Genomic DNA, 17445 nt, shown 5'->3' with positions numbered 1-17445 from the left:
TCATCATCATCATCATCATTTTCATTATATCCTTCCTTAGGGGATCAACTATCATAGGATGGGACCAATGGTATCGTGAGAATATCAAGATCATGAGCTTTAGTGATTCTAGGAATGAAATCATCATGGAAGATACTAGGGATTTCATATGAAGGTGTACATCAATGGGATCATGCCTTAAGAAAGAAGGGTTAGCCTTACATACCTTTTTGTCTTCTTAACTACTTAAAGTTTACCGTCGCAGCTTGAAAATCTACATTTAGAAGGATTCATACCGTGGTTAAGCCTTAAAGATACTCTTAATTTCAAACTAGAATAATTCATGAGTTAACGAAAATTGGGCAGCATTTTCCCTATTTAATAGACTTCCACCATATTACAAAACAACTCCCAAACATCCATAATAACATCCAAAATATCATAATCAAGTAATCGCATTCCATTAAGTCCTCGAAATTCATTCTCATATTCAGCTTATACTAACAACTTCAAACCAACCCTTAGCACATTTTCATGCAACGCGTCCTCATCATTATTATTACCTTCTATAACGAGATTATATCCATATCATACTAAGAATCATGACTCAAGTTAGCTTACTACTCAAAAACATCATGAAAACTACATTTAGAACTCATCTTCTACTTTCTCCTTCTACCCAAGTTGTTCAACAACTAAGCATTATTGATAAAATGAAATAAGCATGAAAACTAACCTTTTATCTCACAAGAATGAGCTTTGGAGCAAGCTATCAACTTATATGGAAACCCTAGCTTCAATACCCAAAGAATTCTTAAAGTTTACTTAACCCTAGCAAGACTTCTAACATATAGATATCTTGATTCTTGCCTCTTGATCTTTAATCTCCCTTGGATTTTGGCTTGGATTAGTTTATGGTGTTGAAGGGAGGGTTTTTGGAGAGCTCTTGGATCTAATTTGAGAAAGTAAAATGCCCAGATGAAGTGAAATGAAATATATAAAGCGTAACTTAAAATCCCGTCGGGCAATCATGCGCCCACTTTGACGGGCCGTCAAAATTCCTACGGGCCGTCGAACTGCCTAGCCAAACAAGGCTCACTGTGACTGTTTTATGATGGGAAGGTGCAATTTGACGGACCGCAGAAAAAATTCTGCGGTCTGTCAAACTGGTCCGTAAAAATGTTTTGCTCGGATAGTCTGTCTTAAAACACCCATAACTTTTTACTCCGATGTCACATTGACGAACGGTTTGTTGTGTTGGAAACTAGACTCAATGAAATTCAATTTGGATAAAAGAAACATACCAAAACTCCTCATATTCTAGGAGATATATACCCCTCCCAAGTTTGACCAAAATCCTATCCAAAAAGTTTGCCAACTTTTCCCAAAGTTCCGACAAACTCAATTCCTTAATTTGCTTGTTCTCAAATCCTTCCGTAGCTTATTTCATGAGCTTAAACCCTCCAAAACCATAATAGAACATATAATCTCATATATCCTAAAAGATAACTCCAATTTCCACGATTAGAACAACTAACACCTAGCGAATCTCAACGGACGAAACTACGAGGTGTAACAACTAATATGTTGGTTTTCTCAAGTATAATTTTATGACGACAAATGCTGCTGAGTCGGTGAACTCAATGTTCAATGTTGAAAGAGAATTTTCCATTACTGCTCTATTTGATTCCATAAACAGGAGGTTTCCTGAGAAATTTCATGAGAGCCGTATGGAGTTCATCGACTCACCAACCATCTTTGTTCCCTCAATGGAAAAAAAAATCAAAATTTGTCAACTTGGGGAATAAGTTATTGGCCCATCAAATTGTTATATCCCGCGTTTCCGTATAATTAAAAATCGTGAAATAATTATGACTCGGGTGTTAGAAGGACCTAATTTAATTTTTGTGAATATGGCTATGTTGGTTGTGGAATCTTTAAATGCTAAAACCTCGGGAAGGGCCAAGGATAAATTTGGAACTCCGTAAATTAGTTTCGGGAATTTCAAAACGGGGCATTTTAAGAATTGGGCCCAAGATAATTCAATGCAAAAACAAGGCCCAAAAATCAAGTGAGGGCCGGCCATGGCAAAGCCCAAATCCATTAGTTTATGTCATGTGCTATGCACATGACTATTAAGTGGATATATATGATGCAAATGCTTGGGATTTTCTAGAAAACAAGATCAAAATTTCCAAGAAATCATAATACTCCCTCTCGGCCGAACCCCTTTCCCCTCCTTCAAATTTTTTTTTTCTTGCCTTGTGTTTAATCTAAAAATCTTGTTTCTCTCATATTCGTAGTAAGTTCGAGACGCTCTCCAACTTGATATAATTGGTTTGGCGAAAGAGCGACGTGTGCGGCGAATTGAAATTTCAAGGAAAGGTAAGAATTTGGCCCTTTTAATGTTATGGAATTGACATAAATGTGTTAAGGATTGGTAATAGACGAGAATTCCGTTGTTTGATGGTGTGTATGAAGCCGTGTGTGTGTGTGTGATTGGTGTGGTGGCCGTGTGCCCTTAAGAAGAGGAAATAAATGTGAATTGATCTTGCTTAGTCTGCTTAATGCGTCGTCGTGACTTTTATGTCATAAATAATCGATTGATGAACTAAAGTGGCGTTGGGAAATGGTTTTGGACGTTATCGGAAAGTGTATACCTTCGGTATAACTGTGTATATCATTGTATATCTTTGATGCTAAAGGCTTTAAATATGATTTATGGTTGATATTAATGAATTCGGAATGAAATGACACAAGTTAGAACGTTTGTTGTGAGTTTCGATGGTTATGGGGAAGTTGTGGGTCTTGGAGCAATTTTTGGTGTATGGCTTGGATTGTAGTTGGAATGTGATTGAATAATTTTAAGTGAGTGAATGAATACCATAATGTAGACATAAGTTTAGAAATTGTGAAATTTGAATGAAAATTGTCGACTTGTGTATTAAGGTAGAATCTTGAAACTAGAATGCTTTAAATTGTAGTTGCGTTGCTGTGACGTTTGGGTTGTTGTAGTTGGTGTATTTTGAGCCGAGCTAAGTCTCGGGGGTGTTAGATTTATAGGGGAAATGCTGCCGAAATTTCGGTAGACAAAAATCAAGTTAATGGAAATTTTAAGCCTAAGAATCTCAATTGGTAACTTTGACCATTTGCAGATTTTTGACGAAACGGGACTGGACTTTTGGAAGGGCTTACGACGTCTGTGAGGTATGTAAAGCTTCCCACTCCTTCATTTGGCATATCCTAGTATGTTAGTCGAATATGAGACCCTCCGGATCATTTTTGTTCCTCGAAACCCGATCCACAGAAAAGTTACTATTCATTCAATTCAATTGAAGCCTAAGGGCTCTATTTTGGCTAGAATGCCACCATTCGCCTCCAACCTATCGAAATGTGGTCGGGTAACCTAGTAATGATTATGTATGACCCCTGGCATATAAATGTTCAAAAAAAATATGTTCGTCACCTCACTTGACTCGAGGTGGGCCCGCTAACCCCGAGACGCCCTATGTGTCTCATTGGGCTGTCCTTTTGAATAACGTTTGGAATAGCACTTTCGATTTTGGAACTTCCTCCTACGGGATGTATTTTGAATGTTACGATATGTTAAGTTACGTTTTGAGCTATACGTACTACCTTGGAAATGTTTCGTGAAATGGAACTTTATATTGACTAAGTATGCGATTATTTTGTATTATGAAATAATTTATGAGACTATCATGTTTTGAAAGACTATTTTGAAATATGATTTGCATTGTCCGCTCACGACTCCGCTCGTGCCTTGTTATGACTTCGTTCACCGGTTCCCGGGCCGGTTTTGATTCGTGCGCTTTGTGATAATTCGGTCGTATGCTGTGCTACGGTTCCCGAGGCTTCGCCATAGGGCCAGGACCGTTTGGAGTTATGCTGTGATATGGCTCGTGATGCAATACGCTCACCTATGATTATGTTTGTGTTCGGGGATGTACGGAGATTTGAAACCTTCTGGTGTTATGCTGTGTGTGGCGCCTGCGTCGGAGTGGCGACCACGTTCTGTAACGTTTGCATGATTTCATTTGCATTGCGTATATATATGTGATTTTGACACTGATTTTGATGTACCGGTTTATACTCCACTTTACTGTCTGGTTTGCTATCAGTTTTGATCCATATTTCTGTACTCCGTGCTTTACATACTCAGTACATATTTCGTACTGACCCCCTTTTCTGCGGGGGCTGCGTTTTATGCCCGCAGGTACAGACATTGGTGATCCCCCATTGTAGGCTCCACTTTTCTGCTATCTCGGAGTACTCCTACTTGATCCGGAGTCCACTTCTGGTATAGACATCTGTTGCTGTATATATTTTGTATATTTGGCTGTTTGGGTACGGCGGGGCCCTGTCCCGCCATATGATTCTGTCGGTCTGTTAGAGGTCTGTGGACAGGGTTGTGGGTTATGGTCCTTAGGTATGGTTATGTGAACATGTCGTTGTGCGATTCTCATATACTGAGGCGGCCAGTCCGCATGTTTTGATTAGGCGATTCTATACGCCGAGGCGGCCAGTCCGCGTTTGATATATGTATATATATTGTCCTGTTAGCCCTGAGTGGCTTTTGTTGGTATTTTCTGCGTGCAGGATATACTGGGTAGTCCGTAAAACAGAGGAAACTCTGCCGAAATTTTCCTGGAAATGGTCCAAGTCTGTTTATGTAGCCTTACTGGCTTTGGCTAATCGTTTGTATGTAACTGGAATATGTAACCAGGTCTGGGTGCCCAAGTAGGGCGCCAGTCGCGGCCCACGGGGCTGGGTCGTGACAAAAGTGGTATCAGAGCGGTTTGTCCTCGGAGTGTCCACAGATCGTGTCTAGTAGAGTCTTGTTTATCGGTGTGTTGTGCACCACATCTATAAACGGGAGGCTACAGGACATTTAGGATGTTACTTTCATTCGAAATCTTAGATCGTGCGATAGAGCTGTGCTATTAGGGTGATTCTGATCTAATTCGTTGTTATGTTTGCAGTGATGCCTCCGAAAAAGGCAACGGCGGCCCAGAAGGGCAAGGCGAAAGTGGCAGAGACTAGTCGGGCACCGAGAGTCACCGTTACCCGAGCTCGAGCTCAGACTATGCCCGGTATTACACTTCAGTCAGAGGGATCCATTACACCACCGGCAGAGCCTGGAGCAGGTCCCTCAGCAGCTCCAGCGACTCCAGCGCCCGCAGCTCCAGCTCCTCAGTCAGGGGCGGATGACAGGACATTGACAGAGGCTGTGCAGTTACTGACTACCCTGGTAGCGGGACAGGCTCAGAGACACGGCCGGAGGGATGATGATGATGGCAGGCGGGACAGCCTGAGGGTTCGGGAGTTCTTATTATGTGGCCCTCCAGAGTTTTCCGGGTCTAAGCCCGACGAGGACCCTCATGACTTTATTAGGGGGATGCGACGCTCAGTAGATTTGGTCAGGGCTTCAGAGACCGAGTCTGTTGAGCTGGCTTCGCACAGGCTACGGGATGTTGCTGCTCACTGGTACGAGTCTTGGGAGCTAGCTAGAGGCCGGGGTGCTTCCCCAGCCACTTGGGACGAGTTTGAGGCTGCTTTTCTCAGCCACTTTTTGCCTCCAGAGTTGCGGAGGGCGAGAGTGGACAGGTTTTTGCAGATTCGACAGAGGGGCCGGAGTGTTCGTGAGTATAACCTGGAGTTTGATTCACTGGCCCGATATGCTCCGGCTATAGTGGCAGAGATGGCTGACCGGATGCACCGATATGTGATCGGGCTGGACCGTTACTTAGTTGAGTCCTGTATGTCGATGGCATCACGGACAGATATGGATATCGCCAGATTACAGGCGTATGCTCAGGGGATGGAGGACAGGTACCGAGCAGATCAGTCCACTAGAGATCGTGACAGGAGGCCGCCCAAGAGGGCTAGGTTCGCAGGTTATTCCGGGGATTCTCGAGGCGGACAGCCTCAGCAGCGGCAGTCAGGTAGACAGCTACCTCCACCCGGCCAGAGTACTCAGTCAGGCGGTCGGAGATTTGATAGTGCGGGACCGTCTGGGGCCGGTCAGGGCTCCAGAGCGGCAGGTCCACAGGTGTCCAGAGGCCCCAGCCAGCCCAGACCACCTAGGCCCCGTTGTTCTCATTGCGGGAAGTCTCATCCAGGGGAGTGTTATCGAGCTACAGGAGCTTGTTTTACGTGCGGCGGTCAGGGCCATTTTATGAGAGATTGTCCGTTGGCCAGCGGTTCCGGTAGTGTGGCTCAGCCGACAGGGTCAGCCGCCGGTTCATCATCTGCTCCATCTGTTGCACGCCCTGCAGGGCGAGGTGTGCCGACATCGGCGGGACGCGGTCGAGGCCGCGGTGGCGTTGCAGGTTCTAGCGGTCCTTCGAACCGCATATATGCTTTGGCCAGCCGCCAGGATCAGGAGGCTTCGCCAAACGTCGTCACAGGTACATTGCTGGTTTTCTCCAGATCTGTATATGCATTGATTGACCCTGGTTCTACTTTATCATATATTTCCCCGCTCGTAGCTAGTAAAATTGGAGTAGTGTCTGAGCCTATAGAGCCATTTGAGGTAGCTACGCCAGTTGGGGATTATGTTATAGCGAGGCAGGTTTATAGGGATTGTCCTGTGACTATATATGATCGTAGCACTAAGGCTGATTTGGTAGAGTTAGACATGCTCGAGTTTGATGTTATTATGGGTATGGACTGGTTAGCTTCCTGTTATGCTAATGTTGACTGCCAGAAAAAGGTAGTCCGTTTTCAGTTTCCAGGGGAACCAGTTATAGAGTGGTTCGGATCTACAGCATCGCCGAGGGGTAAGTTTATTTCATACCTCAAGGCTAAGAAGATGATCCAGAAGGGGTATATCTATCATTTGGTTCGTGTGCACGATACTGCAGCTGAGGTACCTACCCTTCAGTCTGTTCCGGTCGTCAGTGAGTTTCCAGATGTTTTTCCTGACGAGCTTCCTGTCCTTCCGCCTGAGCGGGAGATCGATTTCGCTATAGAGTTGATGCCGGATACGCAGCCTATATCTATTCCTCCGTACAGGATGGCACCAGCCGAGTTGAAGGAGTTGAAAGAGCAGCTGAAAGATTTGCTGGATAAGGGCTTTATTAGACCCAGCACATCACCCTGGGGAGCACCGGTATTGTTTGTCAGAAAGAAAGATGGGTCACTGCGGATGTGTATTGATTACCGGCAGCTAAATAAGGTGACTATAAAGAATAAATATCCCCTTCCCCGGATCGATGATTTGTTTGATCAGTTGCAGGGAGCCAGACATTTTTCAAAGATAGATTTGCGCTCAGGCTATCATCAGGTGCGAGTGCGGGAGTCAGATATCCCGAAGACTGCTTTCAGGACCCGGTACGGGCATTATGAGTTCAGAGTTATGTCTTTCGGGCTGACTAATGCTCCAGCGGTATTTATGGATCTGATGAATCGGGTATTTCGGCCTTTTCTGGATATGTTCGTTATTGTGTTTATTGATGACATTCTGATTTACTCGCGATCAGCCGAGGAGCATTCAGATCATCTGAGGACGGTGCTTGGTATTCTCCGTCAACAGCAGTTATACGCTAAATTCTCCAAATGTGAATTCTGGTTAACTTCTGTGGCATTCTTGGGCCATATTGTCAGCGCAGATGGTATTCGGGTCGATACGCAGAAGATAGAGGCTGTACAGAATTGGCCCAGGCCTACTACACCGACAGAGGTGCGCAGTTTTCTGGGATTGGCTGGGTATTATCGCAGGTTCGTGGAGGATTTTTCTTCTATTGCAGCACCACTGACGAGGCTCACCCAGAAAGCAGCAAAGTTCCAGTGGACAGATGCCTGTGAGCGCAGCTTTCAGATGCTGAAAGAAAAATTGATTACAGCTCCAGTTTTGGCTCTTCCAGAGGGATCTGATGGGTATGTTGTTTATTGTGACGCCTCTGGTATTGGGGTAGGTTGTGTATTGATGCAGCACGGTCGAGTCATAGCCTATGCTTCCCGGCAGCTCAGACCGCACGAGAGGAACTATCCCACTCATGACCTTGAGTTGGCCGCAGTGATTCATGCTTTGAAGATTTGGCGGCATTATTTATATGGGGTCCATGTTGATATCTATACGGACCATAAGAGTCTCCAGTATATTTTTAAGCAGAAGGAGCTAAATTTACGGCAGCGGAGATGGTTGGAGCTACTAAAGGATTACGACGTTGATATTCTGTACCATCCGGGGAAAGCCAATGTAGTAGCAGATGCGCTTAGCCGCAAGTCTATGGGCAGCTTGGCTGATGTACCGTCTGGTAAGAAAGACTTGGTTCGTGAAATTCATCAGCTGGCCAGCCTTGGAGTTCGTTTGGCAGATTCTGGAGATTCTGGGATTTCTGTCCGTCCAGTTGCCGAGTCATCTATTATTCAGGAGGTAAAGCAGCGCCAATTTGAGGATCCTCTTTTGATTCAGTACAGAGATGTGGCTCTTAATAGAGCCAAGACTCAGTTTGAGATCTCGCCTGACGGAGTATTATTATATGACGGCAGATTCTGTGTACCGGACGTTGCGGGCTTACGGCGGCAGATTATGGGCGAGGCCCATAATGCACGGTATTCTGTTCATCCTGGTTCCACTAAAATGTATCGGGACCTCAGGTGTTTGTATTGGTGGGACGGCATGAAGAAAGATATTGCTGAGTTTGTTAGTCAGTGCCCGAACTGCCAGCAAGTTAAGATCGAGCATCAGAAGCCCGGTGGATTGTTACAGGAGATGGAAATTCCAGCCTGGAAATGGGAGTTGATTAATATGGATTTCGTCGTTGGGTTACCGCGTACTCCACGCAGGTATGATTCTATTTGGGTTATTGTTGACAGGCTGACGAAATCGGCCCATTTCCTCCCGGTTCGGACTACTTATTCGGCTGAGGACTATGCCAGATTATATATCAGAGAGATAGTCAGACTTCACGGAGTCCCTATATCTATTATTACTGACCGAGGTACCCAGTTTACAGCAAATTTCTGGAGGTCATTTCAGGAGGGACTAGGGACTCAGGTGAGTCTTAGTACAGCTTTTCACCCTCAGTCCGACGGGCAGGCCGAGCGCACTATTCAGACGCTCGAGGATATGTTACGGGCCTGCGTTATTGATTTCAGGGGCAGCTGGGATGATCATTTGCCGCTTATTGAGTTCGCTTATAATAACAGTTATCATTCCAGTATTCAGATGGCTCCGTACGAGGCCCTCTATGGCAGGAGATGCAGGTCTCCCATTGGCTGGTTTGACGTCGGCGAGACTAAGCTGATTGGGCCTGATGTGATCCAGGAAGCTGTAGATAAGGTAAAACTTATTCGGGAACGACTATTGGCTGCTCAGAGTCGACAGAAAGCTTATGCAGATAGACGACGTCGACCGTTAGAGTTCCAGATTGGCGACTGGGTATTCCTGAAGGTATCGCCCATGAAGGGTGTTATGAGGTTCGGTAGGAAGGGTAAGTTGAGCCCCCGGTACATTGGGCCGTATCAGATTATTCGAAAGATAGGCGAGGTCGCCTATGAGCTAGACTTACCATCCGACTTGGAGGCCGTACACCCGGTATTTCATGTGTCTATGCTGCGGAAATGTATTGGTGATCCTTCCAGGATATTCCCAGTAGATGATCTTCAGGTGACGGAGCAATTGTCTTATGACGAGCAGCCTGTAGCTATCCTGGATCGTCAGGTGAGGAGGTTGCGCACTAAGGAAGTGCCTTCTGTCAAAGTCCTGTGGCGCAACAATAATCGGGAGGAGATGACTTGGGAGGCGGAGGATGAGATGAAGAAGAAATACCCCCATTTATTCCCTACGCCTCTTGTAATGTAAACTTTTGAATTTGTTATATTAATGAACGGATGGACCATTTGTGCTATATAAAGATGGTTTTCCCGTTATGTTTGTGAGCCTTCGTAAGAATTGTTTAACATTCGGGGACGAATGTTCTTAAGGGGGGGAGAATGTTATATCCCGCGTTTCCGTATAATTAAAAATCGTGAAATAATTATGACTCGGGTGTTAGAAGGACCTAATTTAATTTTTGTGAATATGGCTATGTTGGTTGTGGAATCTTTAAATGCTAAAACCTCGGGAAGGGCCAAGGATAAATTTGGAACTCCGTAAATTAGTTTCGGGAATTTCAAAACGGGGCATTTTAAGAATTGGGCCCAAGATAATTCAATGCAAAAACAAGGCCCAAAAATCAAGTGAGGGCCGGCCATGGCAAAGCCCAAATCCATTAGTTTATGTCATGTGCTATGCACATGACTATTAAGTGGATATATATGATGCAAATGCTTGGGATTTTCTAGAAAACAAGATCAAAATTTCCAAGAAATCATAATACTCCCTCTCGGCCGAACCCCTTTCCCCTCCTTCAATTTTTTTTTTCTTGCCTTGTGTTTAATCTAAAAATCTTGTTTCTCTCATATTCGTAGTAAGTTCGAGACGCTCTCCAACTTGATATAATTGGTTTGGCGAAAGAGCGACGTGTGCGGCGAATTGAAATTTCAAGGAAAGGTAAGAATTTGGCCCTTTTAATGTTATGGAATTGACATAAATGTGTTAAGGATTGGTAATAGACGAGAATTCCGTTGTTTGATGGTGTGTATGAAGTCGTGTGTGTGTGTGTGATTGGTGTGGTGGCCGTGTGCCCTTAAGAAGAGGAAATAAATGTGAATTGATCTTGCTTAGTCTGCTTAATGCGTCGTCGTGACTTTTATGTCATAAATAATCGATTGATGAACTAAAGTGGCGTTGGGAAATGGTTTTGGACGTTATCGGAAAGTGTATACCTTCGGTATAACTGTGTATATCATTGTATATCTTTGATGCTAAAGGCTTTAAATATGATTTATGGTTGATATTAATGAATTCGGAATGAAATGACACAAGTTAGAACGTTTGTTGTGAGTTTCGATGGTTATGGGGAAGTTGTGGGTCTTGGAGCAATTTTTGGTGTATGGCTTGGATTGTAGTTGGAATGTGATTGAATAATTTTAAGTGAGTGAATGAATACCATAATGTAGACATAAGTTTAGAAATTGTGAAATTTGAATGAAAATTGTCGACTTGTGTATTAAGGTAGAATCTTGAAACTAGAATGCTTTAAATTGTAGTTGCGTTGCTGTGACGTTTGGGTTGTTGTAGTTGGTGTATTTTGAGCCGAGCTAAGTCTCGGGGGTGTTAGATTTATAGGGGAAATGCTGCCGAAATTTCGGTAGACAAAAATCAAGTTAATGGAAATTTTAAGCCTAAGAATCTCAATTGGTAACTTTGACCATTTGCAGATTTTTGACGAAACGGGACTGGACTTTTGGAAGGGCTTACGACGTCTGTGAGGTATGTAAAGCTTCCCACTCCTTCATTTGGCATATCCTAGTATGTTAGTCGAATATGAGACCCTCCGGATCATTTTTGTTCCTCGAAACCCGATCCACAGAAAAGTTACTATTCATTCAATTCAATTGAAGCCTAAGGGCTCTATTTTGGCTAGAATGCCACCATTCGCCTCCAACCTATCGAAATGTGGTCGGGTAACCTAGTAATGATTATGTATGACCCCTGGCATATAAATGTTCAAAAAAAATATGTTCGTCACCTCACTTGACTCGAGGTGGGCCCGCTAACCCCGAGACGCCCTATGTGTCTCATTGGGCTGTCCTTTTGAATAACGTTTGGAATAGCACTTTCGATTTTGGAACTTCCTCCTACGGGATGTATTTTGAATGTTACGATATGTTAAGTTACGTTTTGAGCTATACGTACTACCTTGGAAATGTTTCGTGAAATGGAACTTTATATTGACTAAGTATGCGATTATTTTGTATTATGAAATAATTTATGAGACTATCATGTTTTGAAAGACTATTTTGAAATATGATTTGCATTGTCCGCTCACGACTCCGCTCGTGCCTTGTTATGACTTCGTTCACCGGTTCCCGGGCCGGTTTTGATTCGTGCGCTTTGTGATAATTCGGTCGTATGCTGTGCTACGGTTCCCGAGGCTTCGCCATAGGGCCAGGACCGTTTGGAGTTATGCTGTGATATGGCTCGTGATGCAATACGCTCACCTATGATTATGTTTGTGTTCGGGGATGTACGGAGATTTGAAACCTTCTGGTGTTATGCTGTGTGTGGCGCCTGCGTCGGAGTGGCGACCACGTTCTGTAACGTTTGCATGATTTCATTTGCATTGCGTATATATATGTGATTTTGACACTGATTTTGATGTACCGGTTTATACTCCACTTTACTGTCTGGTTTGCTATCAGTTTTGATCCATATTTCTGTACTCCGTGCTTTACATACTCAGTACATATTTCGTACTGACCCCCTTTTCTGCGGGGGCTGCGTTTTATGCCCGCAGGTACAGACATTGGTGATCCCCCATTGTAGGCTCCACTTTTCTGCTATCTCGGAGTACTCCTACTTGATCCGGAGTCCACTTCTGGTATAGACATCTGTTGCTGTATATATTTTGTATATTTGGCTGTTTGGGTACGGCGGGGCCCTGTCCCGCCATATGATTCTGTCGGTCTGTTAGAGGTCTGTGGACAGGGTTGTGGGTTATGGTCCTTAGGTATGGTTATGTGAACATGTCGTTGTGCGATTCTCATATACTGAGGCGGCCAGTCCGCATGTTTTGATTAGGCGATTCTATACGCCGAGGCGGCCAGTCCGCGTTTGATATATGTATATATATTGTCCTGTTAGCCCTGAGTGGCTTTTGTTGGTATTTTCTGCGTGCAGGATATACTGGGTAGTCCGTAAAACAGAGGAAACTCTGCCGAAATTTTCCTGGAAATGGTCCAAGTCTGTTTATGTAGCCTTACTGGCTTTGGCTAATCGTTTGTATGTAACTGGAATATGTAACCAGGTCTGGGTGCCCAAGTAGGGCGCCAGTCGCGGCCCACGGGGCTGGGTCGTGACACAAATTGCCAATTACAAGTTCAGCGTCATCGGTCACGGTTTAGTTGTAGCAGTTGATCTGCAAAGAAGATCTTGTACTTGTAGAGTCTTTGACTTGGACAAAATACCTTGTCCACATGCTATGGCAGTGCTTCAAGTCCAATATGGTGAAGACTTTGGAAGGCGGATTTATGACTACTCATCTCTATATTATAGGGTGGAGCATTAAATAATTGCATACTGTGAGGAAATGAATCTCGTGCCTTTTGAAGAATCTTGGGAGGTTCCTATGGAGATTTTAGAGAGAGAAATACCTCTTTCACATGTTGATCCGAGCAAACCGGGAAGAATATGGACAAAGAGGAGGCGTGGAATCGGGGAATCGTTTGAAACGAGGAAAAATAAATGCTCCATATTTAAAACAGCTGGCCATAAAAAAAACTACATGTCCAAACTGAATTGGTCCATAGTTGTTAATCTTGCAATGTCTTGTAATAATAATTACTATTGTTGGTGTTTGTGAAATTGGATTTTATGACATTTTTATGTTGTTCTTTCTCATAATGGAAAATTCTGTTGTGTGTGTTAGTGATATGTTGATCTTGCTCAAATCACCAATGTATGTTCTGTGGTTTTGCTATTTTTAAATAGTTTCCACCAAGTAATAAATCTATTGCAATAGCTCTGTAACTTGTTGGGATTTTCCAAACCAATAATCGAACTTGTTGCAGCAGCTAAGTTACTTAACTTGGTTTTCCAACAAGCGACATGACTTGTTACAGCAAGTAATATGGTGTTTTGAGTTTTTACAATAAATGGAATGAGTTGTTACAGAAACTCCTTAACTTCTTGTGTTTTATCCAACAAGTGATATGACTTGTTCAATAGCTATGTTACCTGCTGCAACTGAATATGCAATTGCTGAAACAGATTATGCAATTGCTGTAACAGATTATGCAATTGCTGCAACAGCTATAATATGAGTCACATATATTTAGTGATCAACAAAGTGAATCAATGATATTTAGTGTTAAACAAAGGGATTCAATGATATTTAGTGATCAATATATTTATCTACTTACATCCTTAATGGATTAGACTGTATTTTCATTGATTAGATGGGTAATTCTAAGTATTTTCTTCCAAAATTGAGCGATCGTTGGAGTAATTTGATGAGAACTACCGGATTCAACCATATTTAGTGATAAACAAAGGAAACTAATGATATTTATGTTCAGTATATGTACCTAATCAATTTGATGTATATTGAGTCAGGACATATGATCAACTAAGTGTATTCTTCCCAAATCGAACGATCGTTGGAGTAATTTGATGAGAACTACTTAATTCACCCATATTTAGATCTAAACAAAGAAAATCAATGATATTTATTGTTTAGTGTATGTATCTAACCAATTTGATGGTATTCTGAGTCAGGACATATGATCAACTAAGTCTATTTTTCCCAAATCGATCTATCGTTAGAGTAATTTGATGAGACCTACTTGATTCACCCATATTTAGATCTAAACAAAGAAAACCAATGATATTTATTGTTCAGTATATGTACCTAACAAATTTGATGGTATTCTGAGTCGGGACATATGATCAACTAATTGTATTCTTCCCAAATCGAGCGATCGTTGGAGTAATTTGATGAGAACCACTTGATTCACCCATATTTAGATCTAAACAAAGAAAACTAATGATATTTATTGTTCAGTATATGTACCTAACCAATTTGATGGTATTCTGAGTCGGGACATATGATCAACTAAATGTATTCTTCCCAAATCGAGCGAGCGATCGTTGGAGTAATTTGATGAGAACTACTTGATTCATCCATATTTAGATCTAAACAAAGAAAACCAATGATATTTATTGTTCAGTATATCTACCTAACCAATTTGATGGTATTCTGAGTCGGGACATATGATCAACTAAGTGTATTCTTTCCAAATCGAGCGATCGTTAGAGTAATTTGATGAGAACTACTTGATTCACCCATATTTAGATCTAAACAAAGAAAGCCAATGATATTTATTGTTCAGTATATGTATCTAACCAATTTGATGGTATTCTGAGTCAAGACATATGATCAACTAAGTGTATTCTTTAAACAGCTGAGCCATTTGTTGCAACAAATAAGCCACTTGTTGCAAAAGATTATCAATTTGTTGCAACAACTGACCCATCTGTTGCAACAGATTATCAACTTGTTGCAACAGATAATTAACTTATTGAAACTTCTTCAACAGCTATTAGATTTGTTGCAACAACTGACCCATCTATTGCAATAGATTATCAACTTGTTGCAACTTCTTCAATAGCTGTTAGATTTGTTGCAACAACTAATGCATCTGTTGCAATTGATTAGAAACTTGTTACAACATATTATCAACTTGTTGCAACTTCTTCAATAGCTGTTAGATTTGTTGCAACAACTGACCCATCTGTTCCAACAGATTAGAAACTTGTGGCAACAAATTATCAACTTGTTGCAACTTCTTCAACAGCTGTTAGATTTGTTGCAACAACTGCTGCAACAAATTAGCAACTTGTTGCAACATATTATGAACTTGTTGCAACAACTGACACATCTATTGCAACAGATTAGCAACTTGTTGCAACTTCTTCAACAGCTATTAGATTTTGTGACTTGTTTGAAACTACTGAAACTACTGAACATAATGTACTGAACACAATTTAAGTACTTGCACAAAATATCTTAGAAAGGTATTGAACATCTAATATATACTTAAATTACATAATGTCATCAAAAAACACCTAATATATACTTAAATTGTTGAACATGCCACATTTGGGCTCCAAAAAACACAAATTTAATAAATTATTTATCAGCCCATCTTAGGGCTCCAACACCTTTTCAATCACACCTAAGGGCCATCTCCAGTGCATCCTCCTCACAGAGTTATCGCTGATTAGACTTTTGAGTTTTGTCACAGTTGTGCCGGCAAGCAAAGCCTCTATAAAAGCAAGTTGTCACACCACGACTTTACTAGGGTGTGATGGGCACCCGACCCCATATCTGGAGCCGAGCGAACCCGCTGACTCTTATTACATAGATAAACTCTTGTATCAATTAAGAAATAAATACATGGTAAGCCCTCCAATATTTTTTTTTTCATAAGTAATGTCTATCATCATATGGGACCCGCGACATGAAACGTAATAACATTGTGACGGTTGAAGCCGTCTACCAAGCTGACACTCTATACTCACGACTCTGTCTGCAAAGTCTCTAACATTGAACAAACACCATAGCTCATATACTCTGACTCGGCAGCACTCCAGAACAAGTGGAGCCCGCCAACTCCGCTGGAACATCTTCTATGATAACTGTGGCTCAGCTGGTGTACCTGCGCGGCATGAACGCAGCCCCCGAAGAAGAGGGGTCAGTACGAGTAATGTACTGAGTATGTAAGGCATGAATAGTGACATAATAAAGGAATATACAGTATGAATAATAACGGAATAGACATATGGAGCTTATCTTGGGACAGAAGTAACCTGTACATATGAATGCCTTTCAGGCAGATGCCATGCATGCTTAGTCTTTTTTTCAGAAAACAGTACTTCTTATTTACATGTACAGAAAACAGAACGTTTCAGAAAACGGTATCCTTTATTCACATTTACAGACGCCGAGTACATCGGCTCTCCCACCCCTCTCCCCAACAGTGTCCCAATATATCATATATAAATATATATAACATATACAGACGCCGTATCCGGCTCTCCCATATCCCGCGTCCGGGACGAAATCCAGCTGAATCAAGTGGTGATGTAACAGTGGCCCTTCCCCTTTTCCTCATATACATATACATATACATATACATATTCACATTCATATACATATGTCATACAATTGGCATGCATGAGAGCCCAAAGAAGGTCATGTGTCCATCGGAGTGACGTAAGGTCGGTGACCTCCGATTACATTATGGAATAATCATGGTCACTTTGTCTCACCTTGAAGGAACGAGTATTTTAAGGCGAAACTACCAACGGAAAATAGCCTTAAGAGAGAGCATAGAATGAAATCATGGAAATTATAACCGCCAACTAATATGCTTTGAAGTCTTTTAGAAACTAGTGTCATAGCTAAGGAATAGAATTGAGGTTCAAGAACTAGTATAACACTTTCATATTCACATAGGACTCTTAGCTCAAGACTCTTAGTCATGGAATCATTCTTGTCGTACTTATCGTAGGCATATTCTCTTTCTCAACATCATCATTATCATTGTCATCATAGGAGTATCTTCGGTAGCATAGTTACAGTACTTGTCATTCGGTGAACGGAATACGGATCAAGGGTTTCTTTGGATTCTGCTTCAAAATAAATCAAACGGAACAATAAGGAAAATCCGGAGACCATGGGCCCACCTCGGGTCAAATGAGGCGGCGTACCAAATTTACATATGTTACATGTCATGGCGTTACTTGTGAGGGTTTTAGGGTAGTCGGGTCCTATTTATGCGAGTTCTAGAGGTTTAGGAAATTCTTCCAACATTTTGCACACATTTTAGTTC

At 42.2% G+C, this 17445-nt stretch overlaps 1 protein-coding gene across 1 annotated transcript; it reads left to right on the top strand.

The window, feature by feature from the left end:
- Window positions 1–4085: 4085 nt before the first annotated feature.
- Window positions 4086–12700, top strand: LOC132599737 (uncharacterized). Its single transcript, XM_060312979.1, has 3 exons — window positions 4086–4297; window positions 4980–6407; window positions 12348–12700. Exons 2-3 carry the CDS (start codon window positions 4982–4984, stop codon window positions 12374–12376), a joined length of 1455 nt encoding a protein of 484 aa, XP_060168962.1. The 5' UTR covers window positions 4086–4297; window positions 4980–4981; the 3' UTR covers window positions 12377–12700.
- The last annotated feature ends 4745 nt before the right edge of the window (window positions 12701–17445 follow it).

Source organism: Lycium barbarum, chromosome 6 (assembly GCF_019175385.1).
Source record: "Lycium barbarum isolate Lr01 chromosome 6, ASM1917538v2, whole genome shotgun sequence".
Taxonomy (NCBI): Eukaryota; Viridiplantae; Streptophyta; class Magnoliopsida; order Solanales; family Solanaceae; genus Lycium; species Lycium barbarum.
The sequence above is the reverse complement of the archived record's forward strand: the minus strand, read 5'-3'. Positions and strand labels throughout refer to the sequence as shown.